At 39.2% G+C, this 15,767-nt stretch overlaps 1 protein-coding gene across 6 annotated transcripts in view; it reads left to right on the top strand.

The window, feature by feature from the left end:
• The window catches only part of CIT (citron rho-interacting serine/threonine kinase), a 69,035-nt gene that overhangs the window by 1,046 nt on the left and 52,222 nt on the right, over positions 1-15,767 (top strand). For all 6 annotated transcript variants that reach the window (XM_064727172.1, XM_064727171.1, XM_064727174.1 and 3 more), the window contains exons 3-10: positions 138-279; positions 1,550-1,725; positions 2,603-2,704; positions 2,895-3,037; positions 3,897-3,990; positions 5,360-5,563; positions 6,069-6,222; positions 13,458-13,638. In XM_064727172.1, the coding sequence (XP_064583242.1) occupies positions 138-279; positions 1,550-1,725; positions 2,603-2,704; positions 2,895-3,037; positions 3,897-3,990; positions 5,360-5,563; positions 6,069-6,222; positions 13,458-13,638 (1,196 nt within the window). The remainder of the gene's footprint in view (positions 1-137; positions 280-1,549; positions 1,726-2,602; positions 2,705-2,894; positions 3,038-3,896; positions 3,991-5,359; positions 5,564-6,068; positions 6,223-13,457; positions 13,639-15,767) is intronic.

Genomic DNA, 15,767 nt, shown 5'->3' with positions numbered 1-15,767 from the left:
TCTGTATCATTTGCCTAATTTCTGAAGTAGTGATTTTAAAATGGATATATATTATCTGCTCTATACATCTGTTATTGATTTGAGGCTTTTCATTGTTGTCTGAGACTCCATCTGCTGTTGCTGCTTTTTTTTTCCAGGGGAAGCCACTCTTTGTGACTCAACAGCAGATGTCTCCTCTCTCCCGGGAAGGCATCCTTGATTCATTATTTGTTCTTTTTGAAGAATGCAGAAACCCTGCTTTAATGAAAATTAAACATGTTGGCAACTTTGTCAAGAAGTGTAAGTTTGTTTACACTAATTTTCAGGTGTCACTTTATAAAACAGTTCTTAAGAATCTGGATGTTAGAGTAATGCTTTAGTTGCTTTGATTGTAACCCAGGACTTTGAGCATCTGATTTTTTGTTGGCAGACTCAACTCTGCAAAGGGGATCTTGGCAATCTTGGTAAGGATTTGTTCAGGTCCAAGAAGATCAAATGCAAGTGGCTTTTGAAGTGCTGTGACTCAAATGTGCCTCCTCCTTAGTCTGTACTGTATTTATATTTGAAGAGGTGCTTTCTTGGAAAGTGAGTACTGGCTACAGCAAAGCTCTGAGTGTGCACCACAGAAGGATGTCAGAAGTTTAGAGCAGGGTGGTGACTCTGAGAAAAAAAGATTTGAGAGAGAAACTTGGTAATCTCTGCCTCTTTCACCTTTTGGGTTCTATGTGTTACCCATGTTCTGCATGTGTAACTTGTAAAGAGTATTTCTGTGCTTCAGAAATACAGCTTCTAAAGGTGTAAATATTTTATTGATAATGTGTCCAGAATCCTTTTGGAGAAGAGCAAAGAAATTTTCCATCAATGTTTCCATTAAGATGTAGCAGAAAGACATTGGATTTCAAGTAACATGTTGTGCCCCCTGTTATAATTCCACCCAATGGTTTGTAGTATTATTAGCAGACAGTAATTTTCTGCTAGTTTGAAGAATTTTTAGAACAATCTCCCAAGAATGAGTGACTGATTATCACAGTGCAGGCTGGCTGGAACTAGTCAGTGGGAAACTTGAGCTGAATATCTGCAGTAAATGCCTCTGGTTGGTTGTTAGACAATAGACTGGTGCCTCCCTCAGGCAGAGGAGCAAACCCTGCCCCTGGACCAGAACTTGCTGGGTAAAGCCCTCATGTTTAGAGAATAAACTTTGTATTGATAAAGGATGGCTGGAAAGAAATTAGAACCAAAGAGGTTCTCAGCCTCTGATGTTATGAATGGGACAGAATTATGGTTGCCATGGGAACTGTCTTAGCATTTCCTGATCCTTTTGTATGTACCATATTTCAGACTTAACTCTGCATTGATACAGTCTTTTTCTAGTTCTGATGCATGCTGTTATTTTTAAGAAGCATATTCTGGAAAGATTTAACATTTCTTGAGAATCTGGAACTGAATGTTGGGATTTTTTTTGGTTTTGGTTTGCTGGAGCTTTTTAAATTTTATTCCCCAGTTTCTATGTTGTCTCTTTTTTATGAAATGCCAGTTGCCAAATGTAAAAACAAGTATTTTATTTTTATAGATGCAGAGGCTATTGCTGAACTAAAGGAACTGCAACCCAGTGTGAAGGACTTTGAAGTGAAGAGTGTGGTTGGCTGTGGTCACTTTGCAGATGTCAAAGTAGTGAGGGAGAAAGTCACTGGTGATGTCTATGCCATGAAGGTGATGAGCAAGGAGTCCTTGCTGGCACAGGAGCACGTATGTATATTTTTCTCTTATGAGACTAGGAGGATAAATTGCAATTTGTTGAACACTTCCTTTCTGTCACTATAATTAGAACCGAGTTAAAAATATATCTTGAGAAAGTTCATCCTGCATTTGAGTGAAGCAATAAATTTGTGTGTAGTTTTGCTGTGTTTAAAAGCCATTGCCACAGTCTGTGGGTCTGTTGGATGAGGTGCCATCCTCAGGTACCAAAACATGGCCCTTGTTGTAAAGAGCTTCCCATGTAATTATAAAAAAAAGAAAAACAGATGATGAAAACACTGAATCAGTATTAATCTTGTTGAAGATGGTTTGAATTTTCAGACAATCTATTCATTAAGGTTTTTTTTTATTTTAAAGAGCAAAGTAGAATGTCAGGAGTGGGTGTGAAGGCAAACTGTGGTGACTGGATTTTTATGGAGAGCCTCTCACTAGCTTGAGAATGTGTTACTTGGAAACTTAAAAAAGGGATAATGGAGGTTGTTCTCATAGTTTGGTGAGAAACAGAAGTTAATCTTTGCTGACATGAAATGACAAGTAGGACAGAGATACTCCATGAGAGACCTCATGAATTTGTACAATATCTGCATCAGTTGTTCCCAATGCATGGTGCACTAAGGTTGCTCCTGATATCCCTCAGCATTGTTTGTGGCTAGGAGAAATGGAGCCCGACTAAAATTATCCTTTTTGGGCCCAGATTGACAAGAAAGCAAAGTAGGGTGCTACCCTCACATGGCACTTGCTCAGGAAACAGCACTTAATGATTTCTGTGTAATTTTTTGTGATGTGTGCCAAGTTTTTCTAAAACTAGGGGGTTATAATGTATTCTCACTGCCTCTCATCGTGATGTAACTGAACACTTTTTTGGTAGGTGTCATTTTTTGAGGAAGAACGCAGCATATTAGCTCAGAGCACCAGTCCATGGATTCCACAATTACAATATGCATTTCAAGACAAGAAAAATCTCTACTTGGTAATGCCTAGTTTTTGATTTTCTCCTCTACTGAACACCATTGTTGTTGGTTTATTTTAAAGAATAATGTGATGGTTGAAATGTGCTTGTTTACTGTACATTTTCCTGCACTGTTTGATATAGGCCCAGTGTCATACTGGGGAGTTGGATGGAATATCTTGTATATCTGTTCCTTTAAAATTGTATGCAGGTTATGGAGTATCAGCCTGGAGGGGACTTGCTGTCACTCCTAAACAGATATGAGGAGCAGCTGGATGAGAGCATGGTGCAGTTCTACCTTGCAGAGTTGGTGTTGGCCATCCACAGTGTCCATCAGATGGGTTATGTCCACCGGTATGTCAGGGCTCCTTTGGGTGCTTCTGTACTCTGTCCTCTTTCAGTATTTCCCATGCTGTGTCAGAGGACAAAATTAGAAAATTAATCAGACTCCCAACTATAATTGTAGCTCAGGGCATTGACTTTGATGTAAAGTTCAGACCAATATCAAGAAAGGATTGTTACATATATTTTTCTGGAGGCTCAGTAAAAAGAAGCCTTAATGTTGCACTATAAAAAATTTAAATATTTTCCATGGATTGCTGCTTTTGGCACCAAATACTATGGGGAATTAATGTAATTGTTAAAAATGGTTGTGTGCTGATTGGTGAACAGGGCAGTATAGGATGTTGGAGTAGTTAAATATCAGAGAGCTTTCTCTCAGGGCTTGGAGACAGTTACTGTGTGCATTTTCAAATCATACTGGTATTTTAAAAAAACTATTCCATTCTGAGGGTGTGGAAATATTAGGAAGTATATTATGTTCCAAGAGCTTGTAGTGGCTGCACTTAGAGCATGGGCTGTGGCTTTCTAGTGCAAGGTCACTGGCTGAATTTGGAAGATGTGCAGAATAAGTTCTGAGGGAGTTTGGGAAGAAAACTACGAAGTACTTGACTGTAAGTCAGTTACAATGTGGTCAAGATGCAAAATCACCTTATCTTTTCATCTGCTGTCAATAGTTATTAACCTTCCATGAAATAAAGGGAGCTGTAATACTCTCATATTTGCTTGGAAACAGGGAATTTTTGGAGAAAGACTCCCACTTGAAAGGCTTTATGCATATGGTTGAGTATAGCTGAATAGGATATCCTGTTATCTGGGTGTGCCAGTAGGGAATGGTCTGGAAAGGTTCTGATTGTTTTCTTCTGGCTTACAGGGACATCAAACCAGAGAATGTTCTTATTGACAGAACAGGACACATTAAACTGGTGGATTTTGGGTCAGCTGCCAAAATGACAGTAAACAAAACGGTAATAATGTGGATTTCAGCTTTGTCTGTGCCTTGTTTGGATAGTCCAGTTGAAAAGGGAAAACTAACTCAGTATCTGTTTTTTGATTACACCTTGCTCTTCTCTCTTCTGCCTTTCTTGCCCACTATGAATCTATTCACAATTGTATTTTTCCATTTGTGAATGGCTTTTCAAGCATGAGCTCAAGTATCTTGTTCAACCCTCAGCAAATACATATTTGCTTATTAAAATATTAATAAACAAGAAAGCAGACTTACCTTTACCTTTCTCATGGTGCTGCACTGGGCACAAAATCCTATTTCTACAAGTTCTTACAGCTGTTCAATCCTGTGTTTAAAGGGGACATGGATTTATAGTTGGAATGGAAATCATGCCTGTTGTAACTAAGTTCACGTAACTTTGAAGACTGGGGAGCTCTTGATCAAAATGAGTCACATTTAAATATTCTGGGCTTCACTCACCACAAAGTACTGCATCAAATCTAAATCAGTGGAGTTTTTTATAAGTTGCTTGTAAGTTTTGGTAACTGCACACAACTTCCAGTGAAAATTTTTAAAATTTAAATGTGTCTAAGTGAGAACATGAAGTTCTGCACCATATTTCTGTCTTGTTTTACAGTTTTTATTTTTCCATAACATTTTCTTTGTAATGTGATTCTTAATATCCTGTTTTTCCCTGCTCTTACATTTTCAGTGCTTCTCTGCATTGCATTTTCCTTTGAAATTTTTTGTTCACACTATCTCTTCAGTCACTCATAGGTTTTTGTGTTAGCCTGCCTGCTGTTTTGTTTCATTCTTTATGCCACTCAGTACAAAAATGATTGTAGCATTGGCTCCTGAATTACCTTTTCTAAGCAGTCCAGAAATTCAAATATTAGTTCTTTGCTGATCATGAACACTAGGTGAAAAGGATGACAGGGAATGTAATGAGGGCAGGAAATATTTATGTCTGAACTTGACCACTTTTGAAATTTCAGCTATGATGTCCCTGTTAATACTAGTTGAAGCAGAGTATGTTTGCTGTTTAAAACAAACATCAGTTTAGTATTTCTGTGCTTTTTGGGATGCTACTTTTCTACTTTACCAGTTTGTACTTTATAGTAACAATTAGCTCTGATAATTTGACTCTTTATATCAAATATATCAAACAAATCCCTTTGGTTATCAGCAGTTTTCTTAACCTGGTGCTTATTTGCGGAACAGCTTTGGTTAAAATTACTTTCTTAAAATTCACATGGAGGGCTGAAAATTATGTCTTTTTTAAAAAATAAAAAAAGAGTGGGGGGGAAAAAATAAAACCTTTGTTTAATTACCAAGATGCCATTGAACAGAAAGTGCTGTAATTTCACTTGGTGTGTCTTTGCTCGCAGGTAAATGCCAGGCTCCCTGTGGGCACACCTGACTACATGGCACCAGAGATGCTGACAGGGCTGGGAGGGGATGGCAAAGCCTCCTATGGCCCTGAGTGTGACTGGTGGTCCCTTGGGGTCATTGCCTATGAAATGATCTATGGGAGGTCTCCCTTCACTGAAGGCACTTCAGCAAAGACTTTCAATAACATCATGAACTTCCAGGTAGAGAAATCTTCCCCTGTTCTCAAGTAAAAAAGGCTGTTTTTCTCAGCTTTACATGAAAGTTTGTGGATGTCACTTACTTTGTCATAAAGTATTTGGAATATATGCACTGTGCTGTATTATAGGTGTCAAGTTATTTTTTGTAACAGGTGTCATCATTCCCAATTCAAAAAATCCTGTGACCCACCCTTTGGAAGTTTGTGAGAATTTTCTGGGGAAATGTCTTGTTTTACTCTTCCATTTGTGTGTGCCATTGGCCATTGTTCAGCATAAGATGCTGACCTGGGATACCATTTGCCTGGGTGGGAATGGTTGTTCCTGTGTTCTTATCTTTACTGCAGTAAATGCATATAAAAGCCTACTTGGATAAAATGCACCAGGCTTTTATTTGTGTGCTATAAATATTCATCCTTTGTACCTGACATATCTCAGAATAATGAAACTTAATCTTCCTGTTCTGAGCCTGTTTTCCTACTGAGCAGAAATCCATTTCTTTCTAATGCAGAGATTTCTGAAGTTCCCAGAGGATGTGAAAGTTAGCAGTGACTTTCTTGACCTGATCCAGAGCCTGCTCTGTGGGCAGAAGGAAAGGCTGGGTTATGAGGATCTCTGCTGCCATCCATTTTTTTCTAAAATTGACTGGAACAATATCCGTAATTGTAAGTAGAATAAAATTGTATTTATAAACAATTTCTGGGTTTTTTTGGTACTGGGAAAATTTGTACAATGAGTATTAAAGAGTGTTTGATCTGAATTATTCCTAATGAAACAGGACTGGTTTCTGGAGCAGGTGTTTTTAACAAAACAGCTCATTTTGGGTTTTGCAAAGGCTATGTTAACATCTCAGGTAAAAATTGTAAAGGTAGGAGGATGTTTTATTAAACTCCACATGAATTCCTGATGCAATTGCCATATTACTGCAGGCACTAGACTGGAAAATCAAAATGGTCCTTTCCATGTCCTTCTTCAGATTAAAAGGCATCAGTATTTTTTTTCAGGCCTTTCCCACTTCAGCTTGCTAAATTTTGGCTTCATCTTTTCTTGTTGTTATTGCATCTTCAGATTTCTCTTTTGTAACTTGTGAACCAACTTTACTTAAGGTTGGTTTGTTTTTTGTAGTTCCAGTAGGTGATAAAATGTCTGTGGCCATAAGGGCCCTTGGAGCTTTTTGTCAAAGTCAATGGGGATAATGTATTACTGCTTTTTTTTTTTGGTGAAAAATCTGTTCATTCAACCAGGAATAGAATAAAACCAGTGAACCAGATAATTCTCTATGCAGAAAACTGTTTATAATCCAAGCAAGCAATGGAATTTGGTATTTGGAAGTACTGAGGCACCAGCTCCATGGCAAAAGCAAATACTTCACAGTTCATCAGTGATCTCTGCTTGTGTTGGAGAGTATTTTAAATTATTTGGACTGTAAGATTATCTGGGCGAGCTACATGTCTGCCTTATGTTTTTTGTCAAATATGCTGTAAGGGAATGATTCTGCTCCATTTTCCATGATAAATTGCTAAGCCAGTGCTTCTACTTTTGATGACTATCTCAGCACTTCAGCTGTCAGCTCCACAGACTGTTTGCTCACTTTTCTGTCGATTCATTAATTTTGAACTTGTGGAGCTGCTCTTCTGTTAAATTCCATTGTTTCTGCCCTTTGAGAGCCATTGAGCCTCGAGCCCTTTTCATCACTTTAGCATACATTTCCCACTGCTCTCTGCCTTCTCTCCCTAGAGCCCTGCCTAAGCCACCAGTTTCTGTTCCTGAATTTAGTGTTGCATTTATATCATGTTGCCTCAGATGTAGAGAGAAGAATGACATGTGAGCATATGTTCTGGTGTTTCCTTGGCAATTGCCTGTCTGGTATTCACACAGCTGCAGGAGTTAATGGAGCGTTTTGCCAATGTGTGTGACAGCAGTGATGCTGATGGACAAGCCACCAGGCAGCCCTGGTGTGGTTATAATGTTGGAATAATCATTTGGGATTTAAAAAAAATCCCATTTCTGTCTGCAGCTGGCCAGTGGATTGCATCACCATTCCCTGTAATATCCACACCTACCTGCTGGGAGGTTTCCTGCAGTTTTGACCCCTCATTTTGTTGTTATACCTCATACTTGATAAACCCCCACTGTAACTGGCACAAAACACAGCAGTGGCTGTGCTTCCAGCAGCAGATTCAATGGATCACCTATTGCTTTGCTCTCTGTAGTGGTTCTCCCTGTGCTGATTTTTCTGAGCAGTCTTTCTGTCATTCTGTTCAAAACCTGGGTCAGGTTTGACCTGGGCTATCTAAAAGCTAAAGGTTTCTTTCTAATCTTGACCTCTGCTGATAGAGAAATGGCAGCTTGAGAAGATGGGTGGTGGAAGAGGTCACAGGATTTAGATTTACATTAAAGAATCTCACTAACCCCAAGTTAATCTGGTGAAAGACTTTAAGGTTATGGAGTGTTGGGGCTGGGTGATCCTAAAGCCAACTGAAGTGACTCTGATCCACAATTGTTGGACAAATTCTGTGTCAGTATAGTCAGACTTTCCTATAGTCTATAAGGGCAGTGATGTAATTTCTATTTCAGGCAAGGTAGGGAAAAAAATTGGTACCTTTGCCTTGCAGGTATTTAATTATCATGCTGAGAGCTCCAGGATAGCCATTCTTAATACACAGATTTTGGTTAAGAATGTGTCATTAAGGGGCTTTTCAGTGTTACACTTTGTTGTTATGGTAACCTATGAAACACTTGACTTTTTAGTAAACCCCTTTCCAAAGGATCATTGCCTCTAAAAAAAGCTCCCAACTTCCCTGGGTCCAAGTAATGTATTTGTAGAAGCAGCTCTTAAGTTACAGAAACAGAATCAAACAATTAAACCTAAATTCAGGTTTATCTGAATTTGTCTCAACAGGTGATTTTTCTCCTTTGTTGGAGTATTATACTGAAACACACAGAGATTCTGCTCTCTGTTGCTCTCTGCCTTTTTTCTGCTATTTAATGACTTCTAAAGCTTATTAAAAAAACCCACCTGCAAACAGATACCATTGCACTTTCTCCCCAAAAATAAAATAAACTAAAACTTTCAAAAGTTTGTGTTCACTCACTGAAGAATTTTCTGAATTTATTTACCTGAAATAAGCATATTTCTGTCTGTTGTTCAGCTAAATGATCAGGTATTTCACTAGAAAGTTGATAACAGAACCATTTGAGTACCTAAGAAGTATCTAAAATCAGAGGTAGAGAATGGGGGAATGACATGAGTTACCAGCAACAAGGCTGCATTCTGTATACTTCTGGGAGTTTTTGGTTGTCTTTTGTTATTTGACATCCATAAACTGCATCAGCTTTTTAATTTGGAATCAAATATATGCTTGCTGAAGTCTTGCTGCGAGATGGTCAGAAAACTTTCATCTGTGTACAGCATAAAAAACCTTTCATTTTAAGAATTGCTTTGTAATTACAGTCCAAGAGGTCTTGAAAATGGAATGGCATATTTGGGCTTGCACATGGAAACTATATATATGAAAAGACAAGAGTTATTGTCTTGTGCAAACAGAAGAACTTGAGAAAGTATTAAAGACTGATTTTTAAACTGTTTTCTGCTGTTAAAGAGGCAGGACCCAAATCTCATTATTCATAAATCCAAGACACTTCTCCTTATGAGCACCATGTTGTCATTCAGGATGTTAACAGTTACACATTGTGGTGTTTCATTTAAATTCTTGTCTTCAGAAAAATGTGTTGACTTGTTTCTTGAAGTGGGGATCACCTGCACTGCAGGTTGGAAATCACTTTTATTAATAGGAATGTATGTGTTGGATCATTGTCTTGACAAAACACTAAAGGTGTTAAGATAATATTGTAATGATAGGTTAGAACTAGCACAGTGCATTTTTTATGAGTAGTCTTAGCAAAAATTTCCTTTAGTTTCATCATTGGGATTGTCTCTTTTTTCTTTCATAACACTTTCTCAAATGGGTCTGTTAGAGCCTGAGGAAGAGGAAAGCCTAACCTATTTAAAAAGGCTGTGTGGATGCTTTTCCTCAGAAAGCATTTATAGATCACCTTGCAGATCAAGAAGAGACACATTTTTATCCTTAAGAAACATTCTGTATTGCCTTTAAGTTTCCTATTTCAGTTGAGTCTTTCACTGTCCCAGGGGAAATGCAGTCTCTCTTTTCTGAATTTGCATGAAAATATTTTGAAAGGATGGAAAGACCTGGTTAAGGCAATGTTCTTTGTACCAGTCATAAATACACACACTGAGGCAGAGTTTAAAAAAAAGGCTTTTTTCCATAAGAGATACTTTATCTAATCTTAATTATAAAGTGATTAAGGTACTGAGTATGTGTGGTGGTTTTGGATTTTTCCTTTTTTCTTTTTCTTTTTTCTTTTTTTTTTCCCCTTAAACTTAGCAACCTACAACACCCCCTTTTCCTCTGAAAGTCATTCTTTGGAACAGATGGAAGAGGGTTACATCCTTCCACAAGTGGGGATGTATCTAGGCAAGGAATTGGCTTTTTTAAAACATGCAGTTCTCCACAAGATACTTTAAATGGTAAACAGAACATGTACGTTGTTGTAACGTGTCGGGAGCAAAAGGAGCTCTCTGTACCCAACCAGTTTGTGAGAGTAGAAGCACTGGGTTTACTGGTTCTTGAGTAATACTTTGGGGTGAGCCTGAGAAAAGTGCAAGTTTGTCACCTTGTCAGATGTGATGGTTTGGTGCTCACATTTATTTCTCAGAGGCTTCTCTTGACCTCTGCTGAAGGATCCTTCCCTTTAAAGAGGAAACTGATAAGCACATCAATGTATTTGCATTCACCAGTCTTCATCTTGCTCTGAAAATGCCATGGTTGTGTGACAGCTTTCTGATTTTAAACAAGAAATAATAACCTAACTAGACATTATGCCATGGCAAAATTGCTTGTGTGTTTTAGACTACTCTGTTTTTCCTGTGTTAATTTGGACATCAGATAAAGGACTCCTTAGTCTAAAGAATAATAAATCTATGAGGAAACTACCATATAATTAGCAACATCTGACAGAGTGGATCTAGCTTTTTTTTCCCCTAAGTTATTCCCTCTTACCCCTAAGTGATATTTTTGTCCAACAGCTGAAACTTCTTCAGAAGTTCTGCTTCTCATTTTCAGCCACTGTTGACAAGTTCAGAACTACTTAACATCTAGAGGTGTTTTTGTCAAATGTTCCAAGTTTTCTCTTTAGTTGCTACTACTTCTTGATACAAATATTGTAACAAATTTGTACTGCAGAGTTGCAGAGATTTTGGACTGTTAGTCATGGTTTTTAGTGAATGCAAAATAGAGGGCAAAGGATTTTTTCATTATTTTTTAATCTAGTATTCACAATTTCTCTTCTTTGTTCTCATATTTTATTAAACATCAGAGGAAGCTGTAGTGTAAAACATTGTGCTCTTTAAACTAGTTTCCACCAGCCCCAAAGGTTTGCTCTGTCTCACGTTCAGTTTTATCTTTGTGCATCCATTGTTCCCCCACTGAGTGCTTTTTCATCTTTTTATGTGCATGCATAGTTAAATAATATTTTCTTTTATGCATGTGGTTTGAGTAGCAATTCTTATTGTTGGTAAGAGGGACAACTTTCTTTTTAATTACAAGGCCTTGAAGATGACTCTTGAGATCTTCTTTGCTAATTTCTGGTGGGAAGTAAGTTTTTAGATGTCTCTTTCAGAGATGAGGTTATAACTGGCAGGCTCTGGGGAGGACAGAACAGGGTGCTTGTACCCTTATAAAAAGGCAGCTAAGTTGGTTTTTGCTACCTCTTTAAAAACATTCTAAACTTTTGCAGATGAAGAGTTTGCTGTTTTCTCTATTACTTTACCTCATAGACAGTATCTGCCTTCAAAAACAGTGTTAAAAATCCCACAGCAACCCTTCTGTGAGAGAAAGTGCAGAGTTCTTTCAGCAAAGGTCCTGAAACTAAAGAATACTGATCCTGAACTGATCCTTCTCTGCTGTGAATTAACTACAACTTTAGGCTTGTATTTGCAATTAATTTACAAATTGTTTTCTGTTACTTATCTGTTTTTAATCATTAAGAACATATGTAAGAGTAGCTGGACATCATCCTGATATTAAATGATTTTTTTTAAGGAAATACATATTCCAATCAACAATCTATATTTCAAAATTATGTTTATGTTGCATAAGTATCAGCATTATGTTATGTTTTTTATTATAACCAATTAAAGAGAAGAAATTAATAAATCTGTGATACTGACATACATTTTAAATGTTCTGGAGCTTGTAAATTCCAGTAGGCTGAAACTGCTTACTAGAGAACCTATTTAATTAGTGTATTTTCCTCATTTATCTCATTCTAATGCACTTGGAGCTACAGTACACGAGCAGCATCTGCTTCATGGAATTTCTTCTCACTTCCCTGCTCGGGAGCAGCCTCAGGATGGCTCCTCAGGGAGCTGCTACCAAAGCCCGCGCCTGTACTTGGGATTTGGCAGCTGACGGGGACAGATTCTTTATTTTGAATATTTTATTTTTTTGTCTATTAACGCTGGTCTGGTGGGTAGCTCCAGCGAGGAATGGAGAGTTCAAGGCGGGCAGTGAAGGCTCTGGCAGCCTAGAGGGAGCCAGAGCCTCCAGCCGTGACTCGCGGTGCCCCTGGCACTGAGGGCGGCAGCGGCTGTCACGCCGCAGGCAGGCAGGGTTAACGCCGGCTCGGGAGCGGGGAGCCTGCACTGCAGGGGTTGCAATGTTTGTTCCCAGTCCTTCAATCCTCAGCAGCCCTTCAGCTACGGGAGATCCATACTGGATCCATGGTAACGGTTTTAGCACACGCCACTTCCATCAGCTGGTGACAATGGGCTGTTCTAGCTGCGGGCTGAGGAGCTGTCTCCCCTTTGCTGAGCTCAGAGTTGCAGTGAGTGGGGAGCCGAGTGATGAAATTAAATAAATAAATGTTAGGAAATGTGATTTAATGAGGTAGGGATTGCACAGCAGGGCTTCTGCATTCATTCCTTTCCCACACGTAGCCAAGCCAGCAGGTAGCTCGGGTGCTGCACAGCACCGACAAGAACTTGTCCTTTTGTTCCTTAGGTTAATTAAACTGAAGCAAGCACGAGAAAATCATCTGAAATTAAAACAACTGCTTAGCAAGTTAAGTGGTACCAATTTAGAAATTATAGTAAGAAATACATTGTAATTCCTGCTATTTATACCTCTCTTCAGAGCTGATTGTATCAGAGCCAGACTGCAGTGGTGTCCCGGCAAGAGTTCCAGATCTTAAGCAAGCTCGTTTAGAGAAATAAAATCAATCTTCTTTTCCTACAGACCACTGAGCTTTTAGTAGCTATAGTTTATTAGAACCTTCCAGGAGAAAGACCAGTTTGCTGTTGATTAGAAACCCATGCTGGGAAGATCCTTGTTAGTGTTAAAGGGTAAGATATATCCCTTAGCTGACTAGCACAAGATCAGGCTTCTTTCTCAGGTAGTGTCACTAATTGGACAGGTTGGAGACATTTTCCTTTTCAAGATGAATCAGAATTGACAGGCTGCTGGCTGTATTACAGTAATGGTTTTCTTAGCCTGGTGCTTTGATTTTATTATTTATGTGTTAAAAAACCCAACATCCTCACCTGAAAAAAACCCAAACCCAGAATCTCTAATACCCAAGCTAAATCTCAGTTTGATCAGTGTGGGAGATGCTGTGCCTGCAGAGTGGTAGCCATGTTGGCAGCTCAGGGGTTAATCTCTTGTTGCTGTAATACGCTTTGAGAGCAGCAGCTCAGTCTGCTTGTGTTAGCAAGATTAAAAGCAGGAGCTGCAGTGCCATTGCAAGCACTGAATGAGTGGGACTGTTGCAGAGTGAACTGTAGCTGAATTTTATCTTTTCTTCTTGCTTTTTTTTCCACCAGCTCCTCCCCCCTTCGTTCCTACTCTCAAGTCTGATGATGACACCTCAAATTTTGATGAACCAGAGAAGAATTCGCGGGTTTTATCCTCTACGCGCCAGTTGAACCCAGCAGGATTCTCGGGGGAAGATTTGCCGTTTGTGGGGTTTTCATTCATCAAGGCTTTGGGGATACTCAGACCAGAGTAAGTAGGAATTATTGCTCAGGTGGATAGGACTGCTGGAAAAATGGGTAGGTTTGTTGCAGAGAGGATGGTGTGTGTGTGAGAGGGAAAGCTGTTTTAACTGACCTGTACTCTGCTGTAGGGAAGCTGCCGGATTCGGGCTTTATCTGTTGCTACTGTGTCTTGTGCATGTCCTACTGCTCTCTGATTATTTCTGGGATGAGGGGGAGGAAATGGGATAGAAAGATTCATTTTAAACCAGTTATTATTAAAATTGTAGTTCAAATAGTTTGAATTAGTTGTTGCTGTTTAGCAGGGAGCAGTAGGTGATTGCATTTCTGGTACTGCAGATCCCTGCAAGGAGGAGAATACTGAGGAGTTCCGAGATGGAAAAAGGGGATGCTGTTATTTTATTGGGTCACAGAGTGGGCACCAAGTGCTGGGAATGTGTAAGGCAGGATCAGTGATCCATAGAAAAGGAGCTCCACTAACCTGGGAATGTGCAGTGATGGGTCAGTGAGCAGGGAAGGAGCTGCATGGCAGCTGGCTCTGTGCTGCTGGGCCAAGTTAAATAGGAGGACTGGACATTGCTGTGCTGTGTGCTCAGACACTGGAGATTCAGATCAAATATGCAGTGGCCATGTGTGTGGGGGGATGTAAAGACCTCAGAGAAATGATTTTCAATGGAAAGAAAACAGGATTTCCAAGAGAAGGGAGTCAGAGAAAAAGAAGAATACAAGTAGTGTGATATAAACCATTTGGTGTGGTGGGTGGTTGGTTTCTGATGACAGAGCTGTTGGAAAAGTATTAGTGCAGTGTGTTAAGTTGGGAAGTCCTTAGCTCAGGACCAGGAGGCCTCTCAGGAACGCAGTGGCTTTGGCTGGGTTAGTGACTCAATGCACTGTGTTATCATGTCAACCCTCATTCCCTGCTGCTGGTTTGCTCCCTTCTGGGACTTCATTGTCAATCTGTCTTAATTGAGTTTCATTTTATGTCATATTGGTGATAGCTGCTCTGCAGTAAGCTTGTCACCGAATTTGGTGATACTGTTGACATCTTTGATCTTGCTCACACCGTGAATCAAGGTTATATGATGGTTATGCCAGAAATAAAAGGGGAATTTTGCCTTTCCCTCCTCAGCAGAGTTGCTTTTATGGCAAAAGAGGAAGGAAGGGAGAGGATATAAAACCCCAGAAAGTGTTCTTTTGGTGAAATGATCTAATATTGTTAGCAGGATAGAATGTTAGATCTGTAGATACCTGGGGTTAAAAATCCATCTTAATTTATGAGTGCGATAACTTGGGCTGTTCTCTTGTCTGCCTGGAGAGCTGCAATCCAGGTACCAGGTCTGTGTGGCCATTCAGGTGACAGCCAGGAAAGCCTCAACAGTGACCATATATGTGTGGTAAAAACATGTATGTGATTGGGCCCAGGACTGGAACTGAAGAGGAGCATGGGGTGAAGTCTCAGAACAGTGGTGTAACTGTGCTGGAGGCTGAGAGAGCTGGAGCAGATGCACTGAGGGGCTTTCTCTGTGGAGCTGCTACCAAAAATGCATATGGAAGTTACATTTGAATTTTGGGAATAGGTGAGAAGAGGTATAGCAAATGAATCTAGAGATTAACGTCCTCTGCAGGAATTTTGACTGAAATAAAATTTCTGTTTGGTGTGGCCTGTGTTTTCTTAAACTGGAACAGAAAATCATCTTATATATAATTTTCTCCTGAATAATAATAGTTTCTTTTTCTTGAGTGAGATCTCGATAAATGCACTTATTTTTAGCAGTAAATACTTGCCTTGTGTTCTAAGAAGGTGATTTAAGTATGGCAAAGCCCTTATGGAGACTTTAAAATACCTGTATTTAAAAAATGCAGTGATTAGTTTATTCTCAATACCACTGCAAATGGGTCACAAAGATAAATCCTTACTTATAAAATATTGTCTGGTGTGTGTTTTACTTGAGGAAACAGAGTACTGTGTGTCTGCACTGCCCTGAAAATCAAATTCTTAGATGATGAACAATAAAGTGTGGAGGGGGTTTGTCTGCTGTGAATCTTGGGATGCCTTCTCTGGAAGGTCCTAAGTCATGAAGTTTATCAGTCCAGAATTTTTTTAAAAAAACCTTTTCCTGTGAAAGTCTCTCCTTGTGG

Source organism: Zonotrichia leucophrys, chromosome 15 (assembly GCF_028769735.1).
Source record: "Zonotrichia leucophrys gambelii isolate GWCS_2022_RI chromosome 15, RI_Zleu_2.0, whole genome shotgun sequence".
Taxonomy (NCBI): domain Eukaryota; kingdom Metazoa; phylum Chordata; class Aves; order Passeriformes; family Passerellidae; genus Zonotrichia; species Zonotrichia leucophrys.
The sequence above is the reverse complement of the archived record's forward strand: the minus strand, read 5'-3'. Positions and strand labels throughout refer to the sequence as shown.